At 39.2% G+C, this 18,283-nt stretch overlaps 1 protein-coding gene across 2 annotated transcripts; it reads left to right on the top strand.

Moving 5' to 3' along the window:
* The first annotated feature begins 590 nt into the window (after nucleotides 1–590).
* LOC130920534 (coxsackievirus and adenovirus receptor homolog) lies at nucleotides 591–7,218 on the top strand. 2 transcript variants are annotated; one of them, XM_057843837.1, is made up of 2 exons: nucleotides 591–701; nucleotides 2,790–7,218. In XM_057843837.1, the coding sequence occupies exon 2, from the start codon at nucleotides 2,797–2,799 to the stop codon at nucleotides 3,754–3,756; it is 960 nt and encodes a 319-aa protein (XP_057699820.1). In that variant the 5' UTR covers nucleotides 591–701; nucleotides 2,790–2,796; the 3' UTR covers nucleotides 3,757–7,218. The 2 variants fall into 2 exon arrangements, with proteins under 2 accessions (XP_057699820.1, XP_057699819.1); XM_057843836.1 differs by lacking the exon at nucleotides 591–701 and adding an exon at nucleotides 815–949.
* The last annotated feature ends 11,065 nt before the right edge of the window (nucleotides 7,219–18,283 follow it).

Below are 18,283 nucleotides of genomic sequence, written 5' to 3'. Positions count from 1 at the left end.
TGGGCAGCTGTCGTTACAATAGAAGCTTACATCCACTGAGTGTGGAGTGAATGAATAATGCAATGGGGGGCACTTTGAGTGTCCTAAAAAGCGCTCTATGAGAGCAAGGCGTTATTAGACTTTTATTAAATATGCTATTGCTCCAAGTCCAACTGTCCCCCTTACTTGCACACGCTCGAAGGGCCCCATGTTGCTTGTTGCCTGGGGCCCCCAGGGACCCTTGCTACGCCTCTGGGTGCATGACACCTCTCAGCAGGTCACCAACACTCATAAAACTGTGCAGTGTCGTTGCCAGGGTCTCTTGGGGCATTAGGCACGAAATTCCTTAAGCCCAAATCATTAGAGATTCTTAATTTCTTGAATAACATTTTGAGATGGAAAATTAAAATCAAGCAACATCACATTTAAACAATTTTACTCTGACTTTATTGTTCATATTTATTGATTTCATTAAAAAAAACATGTTTTAAAGCGCCATATATTTAGAATAGTTTAAAATATGAATTATACTTTGTCCTTATTAATTTTAGAGGTCATGTAATTAATTAGCCTGTGAGTTAACGATGTTGCTTGCAAAGATATTAGGATCCATCAGGTGTCACCGTTAGGCAATGGAGCAGCACAGTACCGACATGCATCAGTTTATTGTGGCCAATGTGCCGAGCCCCCCTCTCGTTCCCTCGTCAACCCACCACGACAAGGTTTGTTTATTATAGGTTTGTTTGTTTGTTTGTTTGTTTGTATGCTTTGCGGCACTCAAAGGCGTATTTTGCCGTCAGTCATGGCGGATGAGGCGTGTCAGCAATGCGTGACGTCACAAGTAAAGTGTCCCTTTTTCCTCTAAGATGCTTTGATCTTCTCGTTAAGCGTTTTCGATATTAAGTTGTTTAACAAATACCAAAGAAACAGACAAGTGTTGCTGTGCCTCTTCCTTCCTAAAGTTTACCAGGTAAAGATTCTCTTCCCCAAAATGTTTTAGACCAGTGTAATTAGTTGTGTAAAACTGTAACTACAGTAACTCAATAACAGCAAAAATTTTGTGGTGTTGTACAGTGTTCCGTTATCTTGTGTGTGTGTGTGTAATTTCATTTTAGTCTCAGCATTGCTGGTTGATAGCTTTTACACTTGCAATAATTCAAAAAAACATCATATGTCAGTGTTTTTGTGTTTTCCATTATTATTATTTTTTTTTACACCTGTCATGAAAAAATAATTGCTGACCTCAACTGTATGTTTTCATTTAAAGTGTAAACATTAATGTTTTATAACATTTACACTTGTAATGAGGCAAAATACATCTAACTGAAGTATGTGTTCTTCTGTTTTCCGTTTTTTTTTTTTACACTCGTTATGAAAAAAAAAAAAAAAAACAATTGCTGACATCAAGTCTATGCTTTCTTGTGATGTAACAAGGCAAGGCAAATTTATTTATATAGCACAATTCAACACAACGCAATTCAAAGTGCTTTACATCATGAAGATCATAAAAATTACATTAAAGCCATAGAATGTAAAAACAAAGACAATCAAAACAGGAAATAAAATTATACATAAAAATCGCATTTAATCACGAGTAGAATTAAAAAAAAAAATGAATAAAATAAAAAATACTACTACTAATAATAGGAGTGGGAACCTCTTGGTACCTCAGGATACGATACAATTTGCGATACAAAGCTCACGATAACGATGATCTGACGATACGGCGATACGACGATTATCGATACATTGGTCAGGAAATCCTTCTAGAATATTCTACAAACAACTAATAAACAGGAAAACAAGCCTCTGCTGTGAATTGGAATGAGTTTGTCACCAGTAGACGTCCAATCCATTTGAACTGGGAGGGTGGCAGCGAATGCCATCCCTCCCACTTCAAACGGATTGAACGTCTATGGCCGTCAGTGGCAGCCAATCCCAGGCAATAAGGTAATTTTGAGCTATTTAAGGCCATTTACCTGTTGATTTTCAGTTACTTCCTGTTGATTTTTGGGGTATTTTATGGCTCGCTCCCTGTTCTGTAACTCAAAATAAAAAGCAAGAATCACCCAAATGAATAGGCAGTGACTCAAACTCAACAGGAAATGGCCTGTAAATGCCCTGAAAATCGGACAGGATGACTGCTCTGGTTTCGAATGAACGAACATTCCCAATCTAAATGGATTCGGCGTCGTGCATGGTCAATGCAGCCTTAGAGTTAACTGAGACACTATTATGGTGGAAGATTTTGGTAGCAACTTGTTGGTTCCTATTTATTTATTTTTTTCCAGACATTGACACCTTTTTAAAACGATATCTCGATTCTTGGCAGGAGCATATCGATAACCTTTTGTGATACAAAGTATCACGATATATCACCATTTCGATATTTTGTCACACCCCTAACTAATAATAATAATTGAAATCAGCAATGGCGATAAAGCACATGAGGAATAGAAAGCAAATAGATTGAAATATATAGACAGTTATGGATATGCTGTTCTAAACAAAAGCGTTTTTAGCCCTGAAGCTAGGTGCTAACAGTTTGAGCATACTTCAGACCTTCAGGTAACTTGTTCCAGAGGTGAGGAGCATAATAACTAAATGCTTCCTCACCCTGCTTGGTTCTTGTTCTTGGAACATACAGGAGACCGGTTCCATACGACCTCAGGGGTCTAGATGTTTCATAGCAATCTAACAAATCAAGCATGTATTTTGGTCCAAGGCCATTAAGTGTTTTGTCACAAAAATAAAATAAAAAATAAAATACATGTTACTGATTCCAGTATGTTTTTGTTTGTACTTACCAGTGTATAGATGATGATGATGTGGCACCTCTTTTGGCCTTCTGTCCTCCTGGGATTGTTTTGCACCATTTGTCCAGCATGCCCGCTGCAAATCCAGAAGGAAAAGAACCACTACTACGTCGCCAGGGGGGCAAGTGTCCAGCTACCCTGTGCGTATACTCACACCGTGGACTCTCGGCAGGACATGGACGTCTTGTGGAGTATCGTGTCTGCAGACCGGGACGAGCAGCCCATCATTTGGTTTACTGGCGGCCACCTGTATACTGATTTGTACAAACCAATGGAGGGGAGGGTCCACTTTACATCAGCAGATCCCCAAAATGGAGACGCGTCTATCAGCATCAAAGATGTACGTCCCTCAGACATGGAGATGTACCGTTGTACGGTGAAGTTACCAGGCGTGGACCAGAAGAACTTAGACCTGACGGTCATAGAGGCACCCAGTCGGCCTCTGTGCAGTGTGGACAAAGAATACAACAGTATGACGCTCAAATGCAGATCTCTGCACGGCACCCCACCTTTGCATTACATCTGGACCAAGACCAGCGGAAATATGGTCTTGTCCACTCAAGCCCTTGTGGACCCCAAAGGAGGCACCTTGCATTTGAACAACACTGAGCAGGAGTGTGGAAGCTATCGCTGCACGGTGGAAAGTATGGTGGGCACCAAACACTGCGACCTTCACTTCAACTGTTCACTGCCCCAGGACAAAAATATGAGCAGTCCGCTATTGCTGACAACCACTGCATTCGCTACCCTCGTCATCACTATCACCGCGCTCTTCATTGTCGCAGTTGTCCTTGCCGTAGTCCTCTACTGCAAACAAAAATCGCGATCCCAGGACATTGAAATAACAATATACAGTGCTGCTCGAAAGTTTGTGAACCCCACAGCGATGGTCAGATTTTTTGTAAAAAAAACTAAAATAACCTTATTAAATGTTAAGTTATACCCAAATCCACAATACTGACATTCCAAATAATGGACTGAAACAAAAGAAATAGTTATATTGTCATTCTTTATTTAACAAAAGTGGTTGATTTAAGAAAAACTCAGATATCATGTGTGCAAAAGTATGTGAACCCCTTCAGTTAATAGGATATTGCGCCTCCTTTTGCAGAGATTACCTCAACCAAACGGTTTCTGTAGTGACTAATCAGCCTCTCACATCTACTTTGGGAGATTTTTGCCCATTCTTCCTTGCAGAACGCAGTCAGTTGAGAGAGGTTTGATGGGCGTCTGGCATGAACTGCTCGCTTCAGGTCCCGCCACAGCATTTCAATGGGATTTAGGTCAGGACTTTGACTGGGCCAGTCCAGAACACGAATCTTCTTCTTTTTCAGCCATTCCTTGGTTGTATTGCTGGAATGCTTTGGATCATTATCATGTTGCATGATCCACCTTCTGCCAAGCTTTAACTTCAAAACAGATGGCGTCAGGTTATGTTCTAGGATTTGACAATATTCCTCAGAATTCATGATTCCCTGGACTATGTGGAGTTGTCCAGGTCCTGAGGATGAAAAGCAAGCCCAGATCTTGACATTCCCACCTCCATGCTTCACTGTTGGGAGAAGGTTCTTTTGGTGGTATGCAGTGTTGACTTTTCGCCAGACATGGCGGTTTTGGTTGTGACCAAACAGTTCAATTTTGCACCTACATCAGTTGATGAAAACTCTTTTTAATTTAGTCTCGACAACACAACTGTTAAAAAAACAAACAAAAAAAACTACTGAATTGATTGATTAGGAAATCAGGTTGAAATAATAGAAAATTCCAAAATGTTGAGGGGGTTCACAAACTTTTGAGCAGCACTGTAAATAGATGTTGCTAATTTGTTAAATGTTAGATAAGTGATATCACAATTGTTGACACTGTTTATTTCAAATCTTGTATCACAATGGAATTTTGATTTGAATCCCACTTTACCAATGTGTTGGATCTATTAAGCAAGTTCTATGTTATTTCCAGTATGTCAGTTGTCTTTTTTATACACTTGTAAATGTTGAATTTGGCAGAAAACTTAAAGGCTACACTTGGGGGGGGCACATTTTTTAAAGTAAAACACCAGCACCCTCATTCGAACACCTAATGAACAAGTGATCACTATCTTGACTGATCTTGAGTTACTATAAAATAAATGAATACATAAATAAAATTAAACTCACTAGCAGTAGAATTTATGGAGGGGTTCACCTCCAAATAATGATTATTTACAGACAAATGCAATCTTATATTCCTCCTAATATGTGAACAATTTGTTGGACTGATAAAATTAAATTGGGATTTTGGTAATGTGTGCGCCACACTGCCCCTCCGAGGCCAGACTCCCACACAGCAGCAAAACATTATTTTTAGGGCCCGAGCACTAAGCGTGCGAAGGCCCTATTGTTTTGCAAAGGATTATTTTTTTAATTAAATTTAATTTTTTTCAGGGCAAATGAAAACGGCCAATTTGGAGGCTTGAACATGCACGAAAAGTCACCAAAATTCTCACATACGTGCGGAAAATTGTAAATTTCGATAATTTTGCAACGTTGCAAAAAAATGTAACAAAATGGCTCAGTGGCGCCCCCTTGAAATTTTAAAATTGGCCTATAACACCAGGGTCTGTCAGCGTAGAGCAGTTAAATTTGGGGAGTTTATACCTTGTCCAAAACCGCTCCAAAAAAGCATTGGCACCCATATTCCAAACCCAACAGGAAATCGGTTATTTTGGATCGAATGTGAATTTTTTATCGATTTACAGGGTGCACATTTGAGACCTTTTCGCCGAGGGAGTTAGTTGGATCATCTTCAAAATTGGTGAGACTGTTCAGGAGACATATGACATCTTAAGTTTTTAAAATGGTGTGTTTTCATTCACGGGTCTGACCTGGGCGTGGTGCCAAAGTCGGCCATTTTTTCGGCAAAATGACAAATTCAGTAAATGACTAATAGTTACTTGACACAACATTCAATCTTTTTCATATCTGGCATGTACAGTGGGGAGAGCAAGTATTTGATACACAGTCAATGGGAAAACCCATTGGCAGTGTATCAAATACATGTTCTCCCCACTGTATGTGCGGTATCCCACCCTTAACACGGGTGCATTGAAATATTACCCATTAGGCCTAGCGCCCCCTAGTGAGAACAGGAAATGCCTTTTTTTAACGAGACAGGTTCCTCCTCCAAGGGAAAAAAATCAGTTGACCTCAAACCTGGATCAGGGGAGCCTTAAGACCTTTGTTCAGGTGCCTGATGAAAAATATTGAGGTTTCGTTGAAGCGGAGGGGTCCAAACAGGAAAGTGAAAATGACAGTCAACAATTTGTCTCGCAAAAAACTTTGAACAGTCATAACTCGGTAGCTATACAACATATCTGCGCCAAACTTCCGGTGCTTGTTGAGAGTCATACCCTGAAGGGTCTTGTAGGGGTCATTTGCATCAACTCTACAGTGCCAACTAGTGGCGACGGAAAGGAGTTTTTAAAAAGGCCTTTCCTATTGGGTTTTTTCAACATAGAGCAATGAAATTTGGGGAGTCCATACCTTATGCAAAACTGTTCCAAAAAGTCTCTTGCACCCATTTTCTAAATCCAAAAGAAAATCGGGTATTTTGGATCAAATGTGAAATGTTTATCTATTTGTAGTATAGTTTACATTTGGAGGCCTGAACATGCACGAAAACTTACCAAATTTTGCACATACATGCGGCTTTGCGTGGATTTCGATCATCTTGCGACGTTACAAAAAAAAAAATGTAACAAAATGGCTCAGTGGCGCCCCCTTGAATTTTTCAAAAAGGTGTTTCCTATTAGTTTTTTTTAATGTAGAGCAATGAAATTTGGGGAGTCAATACCTTGTGCATAACTGCTCCAAAAAGTCTCTTGAACCCATATTCCAAATCCCAGGAAATCGGTATTTTGGATCGAATGTGAAATTTTTATCAATTAACAGGGTGCACATTTGAGACCTTGTCACAGATGGAGTTAGTTGGATCATCTTCAAAATTGGTTAGACTATTCAGGAGACATAGGCGATCTTAAATTTTCAAAACAAACCTTGGATGACCAAGACGCTTATCAACGCAAAAAGAAAACAGCTCTGTATAAGTATTCCAAAGGACAGGGCCTGCTTAGGAGGAGTTTAAGAAATATAGAAATGAGCTAAACTCCCTACACCAACTTAGACATCAACTGATACAATGAACCCACTCAAATTGACAATATGTGAAATTCCATGGCAATCAATGACTTGAATGATATGTGGAAAAAAAAACAACAAAAAACTGATAATAACTGGACTGTAACACAAATATGCTTGACTGTGCGTCCCGGGCTGTTGGGGGACGGGTATCGATAAGCATTTGCTTTTTCCCGTCTTTCCTTTGTCATCGTCTGTCTTTCGGGCAAATTCCACACTCTGAAACTGTCAATGATTATGATGATGATGACAATGACAATAAATTCAATTCAAATTTAAATGGTGCGTTTTCATTCATGGGTCTGACCTGGGCGTGGTGCCAAAGTTGGCCATTTTTTCGGCAAAATGACAAATTCAGTAAATGACTAATAGCTCCTTGACACAACATTCAATCTTTTTCATATCTGGCATGTATGTGCGAGATCCCACCCTTAACACGAGTGCATTGAAATATTACCCATTAGGCCTAGCACCCCCTAGTGGGAACAGGAAATGCCTTTTTTTTACGAAACAGGCTCCTCCTCCAAGGAAAAAAAATCTATTCACCTCAAACCTGCATCAGAGGAGCCTTAAGACATGGGTTCAGGTGCCTGATGAAAAATAGTGAGGTTTGGTTGAAGCAGAAGGGTCCAACAGGGGAAGTGAAAATGACTGAAGCCATTTCGTCTAACCACAAGTTTTGAACAGTCATAACTTGGAAGATCTACAACATATCTGCGCCAAACATCTCGTGCTTGTTGAGTCATACTCTGAAGGGTCCTGCAGGGGTCATTTCCATCAACCCTACAGCGCCAACTAGTGGCAATAGAAAGTCACTCGTTTTTCCAATACATGTCCAGTTCTTTTCAGGTTGGTCATTGTAGTTTCAAGACCTCACTATTTTACGGCCCATCTGTCTGTTGCCGTGACGACCCTTTGTTCGCCATTAAAAGGAAATATTTTTTTCAGAGACTCAGGCAGCTTATAGAGCCACAGAATTTGGCACACTTGGTCGAATTGGCCCAGTTAGAAGATTCATTTTGGTTTTGAATAAGGGCTTGGCTGCACAGCTCAATAGTACCTCCTTTTTTGTAGTACTCTCTCCAATAGGGGTTTTTATCTCTTACGTGTGTCAATGTAAAGAGGCGACTTTCGAGCATGTTAGGTTCTAATGAGATGATTAGAGAGGACGATCTGCCACCACCCTGACCTGCACACTGTCCAAGTTGCGTGACGTCCCAGTTGCGCTAGATTGCGAGGGCCCGTTCAGTCCTGCTTGCAGGCCTAGTTTTTTATTGTTTTGTATTGCTATTATTAAACATAATTCTAATAAATAATTTATCTAAATACTGAGGCAACATCCACTCACATGAAACTGAAGAGCAAAAAATTGGGTCGGCCATCTTTGACAGTTAACTACAGCAAAGACAGATAGAAAAAACAAAACCCATTTGCCTGGTGTATTTAGCATTTTTTGATTGAGCGAGGTTGTTTTTTTTCCCTCCAGCAAATTTTTATCTGCTACTTGTTGAAATCTACATAGACTGTATTTTGACCCAACACGAGTAGAAAAATAAAGTCTTCTACTGGCATTGCATTTTTTTTTTTTACCGTGGATATAAAAAGTCTTCACATGCCTGATCAAATGTATTTGTTAATTAAATAGTGAAACAAGTCATTTAAAAGTTTCCACGATTACTGTGTCCTTTAACTTGCAAACTCAACTGAGGGGAAAAAAGCCTCTTAAGAGAAAATAGAAAAATAAATTAATTAATTAAATAAACCCAGAAATATTGTAGTTGCACAAGTGTGCACATCTTATAACTGTTAAGTGAATGTTGCCAAAAACCAATGAGGTTGTATTTCGTAGAATGGAAAGATGTACAGACAGACCTGCAAGCATATAAGCTGCCTCTAAATAATTCCATATTCCGATAAATTTCTGTTATACTAGTTTTTCCTGGAATTCTTTACCTCCCCGGAAGCTCGAAGACTGTGTGCTATTACTGCCATTTAATTTAAACTGTTCATAATTTCCTTCACCTTGTTTTAGGCACAAAGTTTAGTTGAAGAAAAAAAGTTGCAAAGACAAGTTACTGTCAGGTCATGTCATGTTGTTTCCCGTTTTATTTTGAAGGCTTTACCCTCCTTGTGTCTGTGTACTTGGCCTTCCTCTTGTCACCAAATCGCCTATTTCCACCTGTTCCCCATTACCCCGTGTGTGTACATATTACCTGAGTTTTTTTTCTTGTGTTCTTGTGTTGAAGTGTCTTACTACCTTGTTGGGCATGGCAGCCTTGTTTCATAGCAATCATAGTTTTTTAGATATTATCCAACATTTGGAGTGCTCCTCTTTGAAGGGCGTGGAGGAGGCGGCACGTTGTATTTCTGTTAGTGCTGTCAAATTTAATGCGTTAACAGGCGATAATTAATTTTTAAAATTAATCACGTTAAAATATTTGACGCTTTTAACGCATGTGCGGAAGGACCCGCTCATGCATTACCTCAAACAAATTACAATTAAGCCATTTTTTGCACATTGAGAGCTAAGAGGTAGAGAAAGGCAGTGGACACAGGTGTTCATTGGACCGCGCTGTTTATTGGCATAAGCTTCGGCAACTCCTTCACAACAAACATAAGTATAATTTAGTGCAAGCACAACAAAAATATTATTCCTATCTCTCAAAAATAATAATGTTCACAAAAGGTGAAACTCTATTCAAACAAACTCTATTCAAACATTTCGTTTGATCAACAAATACACTGGATGGCAATATTTAGTCACAATATACAAATTATCAGTGGTCCCGTACGTTGTGAAGCCAGCACTTGAACGTGAATCACAATAGACCCAGTCTAAAAAAAAATTTAAAAAAACGGAGCTACGGCGTCAGTCGAGGGACAACACACACTCATTAGCTTGATTTCTAAGTAATTTAAAACTCGCCATTGACACCTTGTGGTGTATTTCAATCACTATCTTACGTAGTTAAAGACACTGTGGAAGAACCGCTGTGATGTCACCGCTCGGCGACGTCAACAATGTAGAGCTTCTAGTTTATTTTTTGATTGAAAGTTTTACAAATTTTGTCAAAACAAAAACATTAAGAGGGGTTTTATTATGAAATTACTATAACTTGTAAGAACATTTATCTTTTTAGAACTACTACTTTCTATCCGTGGATCCCTTTAACAGAAAGAATGTTAATAATGTTAATGCCGTCTTGTGGATTTATTGTTATGAAAAACAAATACAGTACTTATGTACAGTATGTTGAATGTAAATACGGTATCTGTCTTGTGTCTTATCTTTCCATTCCAACAATAATTTACAGAAAAATATGGCATATATTAGAGATGGCTTGAATTGCAATTAATTACGATTAATTTTAAAGCTGTGATTAAATCGATTTAAATGTTTAATCATTTGACAGCCCTTATTTCTGTCGGCGAGGTTGTGTGAGTGTGCGTATGTTTATGTGGCGGGAGGAGGGAGCAGGGGGTAAAGTCATCAGCCAATGAAACGTGTGTTTGAGGGAAAGAAATAAATAAAAATGGACCGGCACATTCAGCAAGTGAAAAGGGATGAATTTTAGTCTGAACATAATGAAAATAATTCACTTAATAATGGCAGGGTGTATTCAATCCTTATAACATATGGGAAGACAATCAAAATTACCTACAGTGCCTTGCAAAAGTATTCGGCCCCCTTGAATCTTGCAACCTTTCGGCACATTTCAGGCTTCAAACATAAAGATATGAAATTTAATTTTTTTGTCAAGAATCAACAACAAGTGGGACACAATCGTGAAGTGGAACAACATTTATTGGATAATTTAAACTTTTTTAACAAATAAAAAACTGAAAAGTGGAGCGTGCAATATTATTCGGCCCCCTTGCGTTAATACTTTGTAGCGCCACCTTTTGCTCCAATTACAGCTGCAAGTCGCTTGGGGTATGTTTCTATCAGTTTTGCACATCGAGAGACTGACATTCTTGCCCATTCTTCCTTGCAAAACAGCTCGAGCTCAGTGAGGTTGGATGGAGAGTTTTTGTGACCAGCAGTCTTCAGCTCTTTCCACAGATTCTCGATTGGATTCAGGTCTGGACTTTGACTTGGCCATTCTAACACCTGGATACGTTTATTTTTAGACCATTCCATTGTAGATTTGGCTTTATGTTTTGGATCATTGTCCTGTTGGAAGATAAATCTCCGTCCCAGTCTCAGGTCTTGTGCAGATATCAACAGGTTTTCTTCCAGAATGTTCCTGTATTTGGCTGCATCCATCTTCCCGTCAATTTTAACCATCTTCCCTGTCCCTGCTGAAGAAAAGCAGGCCCAAACCATGATGCTGCCACCACCATGTTTGACAGTGGGGATGGTGTGTTCAGGGTGATGAGCTGTGTTGCTTTTACGCCAAACATATCGTTTTGCATTGTGGCCAAAAAGTTCAATTTTGGTTTCATCTGACCAGAGCACCTTCATCCACATGTTTGGTGTGTCTCCCAGGTGGCTTGTGGCAAACTTTAAACGAGACTTTTTATGGATATCTTTGAGAAATGGCTTTCTTCTTGCCACTCTTCCATAAAGGCCAGATTTGTGCAGTGTACGACTGATTGTTGTCCTATGGACAGACTCTCCCACCTCAGCTGTAGATCTCTGCAGTTCATCCAGAGTGATCATGGGCCTCTTGGCTGCATCTCTGATCAGTTTTCTCCTTGTTTGAGAAGAAAGTTTGGAAGGACGGCCGGGTCTTGGTAGATTTGCAGTGGTCTGATGCTCCTTCCATTTCAATATGATGGCTTGCACAGTGCTCCTTAAAATGTTTAAAGCTTGGGAAATCTTTTTGTATCCAAATCCGGCTTTAAACTTCTCCACAACAGTATCTCGGACCTGCCTGGTGTGTTCCTTGGTTTTCATAATGCTCTCTGCACTTTAAACAGAACCCTGAGACTATCACAGAGCAGGTGCATTTATAAGGAGACTTGATTACACACAAGTGGATTCTATTTATCATCATCGGTCATTTAGGACAACATTGGATCATTCAGAGATCCTCACTGAACTTCTGGAGTGAGTTTGCTGCACTGAAAGTAAAGGGGCCGAATAATATTGCACGCCCCACTTTTCAGTTTTTTATTTGTTAAAAAAGTTTAAATTATCCAATAAATGTTGTTCCACTTCATGATTGTGTCCCACTTGTTGTTGATTCTTGACAAAAAAATTAAATTTCATATCTTTATGTTTGAAGCCTGAAATGTGGCGAAAGGTTGCAAGATTCAAGGGGGCCGAATACTTTTGCAAGGCACTGTACATAACTGAACTCATTGTATAATGCATATAAAGTGGCTTAAAAGTTGGAGGGGTCAATTTGAACATTCTGAAAAGTTTGGAGTGTCATTTCCCTACTCTCCCTATGCAAACGTATGCCCTTGGATATCACTCCGCCCTGTTTGCCTAGACAGCCTGTTCCCTGTAGATCAGCTGGATTACAAATGTTGCTGTTCATACTTCTGTTATTGACATGCAATGGTTAGATTGAATAAGTTTCTCCTGAAAACATACCCAACACTCTTGAGTGCACGGGTCATTTGTGATTCTCATGTGTGCATATGTTGTTTTTTCGTGGCCACTCCGGAGCTCTGAAACTAAAAAATAACAAACTACACAGAATTTGTTAATAATCAACGCCACCGACTAATTAAACCCCCGCTAACGCAAAGATTAAACCTGATGTCAAAAATTCTGAACTTCCCCTTTAATGTCAATGCACCAATGGAATTTCTCAAAAAATGGGGGGAAGGGTGACTGGAGAGCTGCAGTTATTTCAGGCTCAGTCTTACGCCACTAAGCCTTGGCAGAACACCACCTTCAGAAGCCTCAACACTATTATTAATTCATCCTCACCATTAAAAGCAATCTCTCAACCTAAAATTTTGTCAATGATGATTTCATATCATCTAATATTTTTGTCTGAAAGCTTCCAAATGTTTTTTCTTGATTTAGCTATATATATATATATATATATATATATATATATATATATATATATATATATATATATATATATATATATATATATATATATATATATATATAAAATGGTCAATTCAACAACACCAGATCTGAGATCTTGTTACAGTTCAAAGCTTGCTAGTTTTTTGTGCTAAGTTTGGTTTTATTTGAATTTGAATGGGCAGAGACTTATTTTTATTTCAGGGCAAGGGAGGTGATCTACTATACGTCAGGCTGTCTTGAAGGAAGGATAGCTTTAGTTTGCTAGCTTATGTAACAAGTTTAGCCCTGAAAGGACATTGCATAGGTCTTAATTTAGCAGCTATGACCTGATAGAGAACCTTTATTATGTTTAAACATTAGGAATCAAACAATTCACTGCAGGCTGTGACAAACTTTTGTCTAACATGAGAATTCTCCAGTTTTGTAACCCCTTACTCAGTGTAAATGTGCTTCTTTGGCATGGAGGAGTTTTGTATGGGTTTTGCTTAAAAGGTTCAGGTGGAGCTTGTCTTTCTCTAAGCCCTCAACAGCAACATTTGCTAGTGAATGAAAGTGAGAGTACCACTCCATTAAGTATGCTCCTGCCTAATCGGATGGGCACAGTAGGAGATGTGAAACAGAACGGCAGATTATTTAAATCCAACACTACTGAATTGTTTGGGGACAAAAACATGCAGTTAGCGTGATCGATGTCCTCCAATAAATGAAGAGCACTACTCATTCAGGCCATTGGCAGTGATAGACATCAAATCCATTTGATGGCAGATATACAGTGGGGCAAATAAGTAATTAGTCAACCACTAATTGTGCAAGTTCTCCCACTTGAAAATGTTAGAGAGGCCTGTAATTGTCAACATGGGTAAACCTCAACCATGAGCGACGGAATGTGGAAAAAAAAACAGAAAATCCCATTGTTTGATTTTTAAAGAATTTATTTGCAAATCATGGTGGAAACTAAGTATTTTTATTTGCAAATCATGGTGGAAAATAAGAATTTGGTCAATACCAAAAGTTCATCTCAATACTTTGTTATGTACCCTTTGTTGGCAATAACGGAGGCCAAACGTTTTTTGTAACTCTTCACAAGCTTTTCACACACTGTTGCTGGTGTTTTGGCCCATTCCTCCATGCAGATCTCCTCTAGAGCAGTGATGTTTTGGGGCTGTCGTTGGGCAACACAGACTCCCTCCACAGATTTTCTATGGGGTTGAGATCTGGAGACTGGCTAAGCCACTCAAGGACTCACGGCCGCAACTCATCTTTAATGCCCTTGCTGATGGAAGGAGATTTTCACTCAAAATCTCTCGATACATGGCCCCATTCATTCTTTCCTTTACACAGATCAGTTGTCCTGGTCCCTTTGCAGAAAAGCAGCCCCAACGCATGATGTTTCCACCCCCATGCTTCACAGTGGGTATGGTTTTCTTCGGCTGCAATTCATTACTTTTTCTCCTCCAAACACAAGAACCTGTATTTCTACCAAAAAGTTCTATTTTGGTTTCATCTAACCATAACTCATTCTCCAGTCCTCTTCTGGATAATCCAAATGCTCTCTAGCGAACCGCAGACGGGCCTGGACGCCTACTTTCTTCAGCAGGGGGACACGTCTAGCAGTGCAGGATTTTAGTCCCTGGCGGCGCATTGTGTTACTGATAGTAGCCTTTGTTACTGTGGTCCCAGCTCTCTGTAGGTCATTCACTAGGTCCACCCGTGTGGTTCTGGGATTTTTGCTCACCGTTCTTGTTATCATTTTGTAGAGGTGTGCATCGGCACTGCCCTCACGATTCGATTCCATTACGATTCGGAGGGCCACGATTCGATTCGATTCGATTTGATTCGATTCAGAGGGTCACGATTCGATTCGGTTCGATTCGGCAATGCATTGCGATGCATTAAAGCCTGGGATGCATTAAAATTCTAAAACAAAGCATATTTTTCGTGAATCATGAGCAAACACAAGCGGACAGACATTAAACAACTTTTTATTGGCTCTTGTGTCACTCCTGGTTGAAGTCAAATGAAAATAGTATACTTTCATATATATTAAAAAAAAAAAAATCAGATCACAGCCTTGAATTAGTGCTTTGAATGAGATCAGGCCTTTCTCTTTTTTTTTTTTTTTTTTTTTTACACACAGTAGCAGCCTTTCACACAGTGCAACATCTGAACTCCTGTGCAAAATCAGTAATAACAGTCACTGTATTTTAGTCACAACGACCCATCAATAAAAATATTCAAGTAAATATTAAAGAAAACAACAAAGAAAATATTATAGTGCAGCAGCATCTTTATCGCAATATCAATCCAGGGATCAGTTCAGTTGCAAACAAAACATCAACTAAATTGCAATGTAGAACAAAAGTAAAATGTAGGCCTAGCCTATCTTATAACTATAATATTTCTCGCTCCCTTTCTCCGTTTCAGCCATTGTTATGTTATGTCCTATCTCTCTGCTCTGTCGATTACAACTGCGCTTGTCTGTGACGTTACTCCGGTGAGGAAGCGGATTTGGGTTCCTCGTCCCCCCTGCATAGAGGTTAGATCTTGTGCCCGAACCCGACCCGACTCAAAATGTTAAGCATTCACTTTTGGGTGGGTCGGGTCGGGCCGCCGCGCTGGACTAATAAATTATTTAAAAATTTTTTTTTTTTTTTTTTTTTTAAAATGCGCAGAGGGCTGTGGTAAACTTGCGTTTTTTTTCCTGCCAACTGGGAATTCGTTACGAAAGACACTTTTATTTATGCACACAAAGGCAAATGTGATCCTTTTGAATCTTCTCCTCTGTGTGTCTGTAAAACCGTGTTTTTTTTTCTTTTTTTTTTTTTTATTAAACTTTCCCAGCGTTATTTCGTTGTGTAAATGCTTTTATAAATCTCATAAAAATATGTAGACTATTTAAATATTGAGTAAACTTGCGTTTTTTTTTTTTTTTTTGTCTGCCAACTGAGAATTTGTTAGGAAAGACACTTTTATTTATGCACACAAAGGCAAATGAGATCCTTTCGAATCTTCTCCTCTGTGTGTCTGCAAAACCGTGTTTTTTTTTTATATTAAACTTTCCCAGCGTTATTTCGTTGTGTAAATGCTTTTATAACTCTTATAAAAATATCTAGACTATTGAAACAGTAAGAAAACTTGAAGAAATGAAAATAAATTGCTGCTGCTGCTGCTGCATTTTTTTTTCCCGCATCACTCGGCTCGGGCATGCAAATCTAGTTAACTGATCTGGCCGGTCGGGCTTCAATACCAGCGGGCCGTGTCGTGTTGGGCTGGAACTTTTTAGGCCCGATCTAACCTCTGTGGGCTTGCTTTGAATGTAAAGTAGCTCTCTCTACAGGTAAACATGAGAATAACAATACAAATGGGGAAACCAAATCCATTGCATCACCGGTAATTGCGCAGGGAAGATTTTTGATCGTACTTATATATTTTAAAATGCGCTGAATCGATTCCAGCGTGTTGCCCGCATCGAATCGAATCGTCCCTGCCCCGCATCGGGATGCATCGCCGCATCGATTATTGTTGACACCCTTATCATTTTGACACCACGGGGTGAAATCTTGCATGGAGCCCCAGATCAAGGAAGATTATCAGTTGTCTTGTATGTCTTCCATTTTCTAATAATTGCTCCCACAGTTGATTTCTTTACACCTTTTGCAGATTCAGCCTGGTGCAGGGGCCTCCTCCCACGTGAAGTGCAATCGAACTCTAGCGACACCTGCGCTCAACGTTGAGGTCCGGGGCCAAACTTTAGAGTCAAGGGTCAAAGGTCGAGCGCGATGCGGCCTCTGTCTTCAAATCGCGAAACGTTGACTGATTTGTATCAATTCTGCCCTACAATTAAATACGCCCTCTCTGATTGGTCATCAGTCCAGACTGTGGGGTGGAACCCCAACCCTGCTCTGATTGGCCAATACTCCTTCCGGTCTGCAATCTGTGTGTGACCGAACCCACTCCAATTGAACATCCCCTCCAGGGTGGCAGCTGTGAGTTTTTTGTAAAACAGTTTATGAATGAGTTTAAAGTGTATTTAAACAATGAGCACTAATTCCGGTTGCTTACTGCACTTTAGGCCCACATAGTCTAGTCAAATCATTTTCTCCATCATGTTTTGCCCGTTAAAGACTATTTAACAGATGAATGTGAGATTATTCCACTTACTTACTTCAGTAAATATTGCCATTTGTTCTTATTAAGCACATACATCTAAAAGTTGTTCATTTTTTACCTAAATAAAAAAAATGCTTTCAAATAATGTTTTGAACCATATTTATTCTGGAATTAAGAATATTTATGACATTTCAAAGCTTTTTAAAGATTACATATAGGAATTTATTTTAAGGAAGTGTGTTTTTGGCCAATGTAAAAGAATCCTAAATGCCTTGTTTGTTATATAAAATACGTATTCACAGATGAGCTGATTCATTCATATTTTAGGTCAATTTGTGTGTGTTGTCTTTTCTGTGGTAGTTGCAGGCGGTTGAATACGGCTGTTTGAATGTTAGAATAGAATAGGCTTTGTCATTCAAATAGTACAATGACATTAAAAATAGCAACACCCTATCAGTGCATCACACAATAAATTAATGTCAATACATAAATAAATAATATACACTACTACTAAAAATAAATTTAAACTAAGCAGTGTACGAAGGATGATGTTGAAATAAATGATAGCTGACTCCTGAACTACGCCAATAGCAAACTGCAATATGCAAGTGTTAAGAAACTAGTATTCCATTAGAAGTAAGTCACTAGGTTTTAAATTTTCATTCACGAGGTCATTCTGCCCAACAGGTAACAAGTTACCTCTGGGTGGTCTTGGCATCTTTCCATTCCGCAGGGTGGTTGAGCATCTGTTCAGAGGCTGCGGGAGGGCGGGACCAAAGTGTGACATTGTTTCCTTCAAGTGACGTCGTAGTCCGAAGCGCAGCATTATAGATTTCATCATTACTGCGTTTTAGCTGTTGTGTTGTCTTGGCCTATTTTTTCTCCACTTTCAATTAAGGGCATTAGGACTTTTCCCAATCTCTGTATGCTTTAAATGTATTTGTTATAACACTCAAATTCCAGTTTTTTTCTTGTATTTCAATAAAGGAGCTATAGTACACAGTAAAAGTTAAGCAGCCTGTATTGAGTCTTAAATAAGTTTAATGATAAGCAAGTGTTTTGCAGATATTGAAGTGTTGAGAAATAAGGACTAGGTTTTTAATTTTCTGTCTGCACTCATTGGGAAAGTGCACAATATACAGGACTATATGCTATGCCGAACATACTGCATATTTGTGTGTGTAAAAAGTAGCTGAGACATGAAG

The sequence above is a fragment of the Corythoichthys intestinalis genome, chromosome 8 (genome assembly GCF_030265065.1).
Source record: "Corythoichthys intestinalis isolate RoL2023-P3 chromosome 8, ASM3026506v1, whole genome shotgun sequence".
Taxonomy (NCBI): domain Eukaryota; kingdom Metazoa; phylum Chordata; class Actinopteri; order Syngnathiformes; family Syngnathidae; genus Corythoichthys; species Corythoichthys intestinalis.
The sequence above is the reverse complement of the archived record's forward strand: the minus strand, read 5'-3'. Positions and strand labels throughout refer to the sequence as shown.

Bases quoted from the DNA above. Each gene is read 5' to 3' on its own strand.
- LOC130920534 (XM_057843837.1), top strand. From the start codon at position 2,797: ATGATGATGATGTGGCACCTCTTTTGGCCTTCTGTCCTCCTGGGATTG.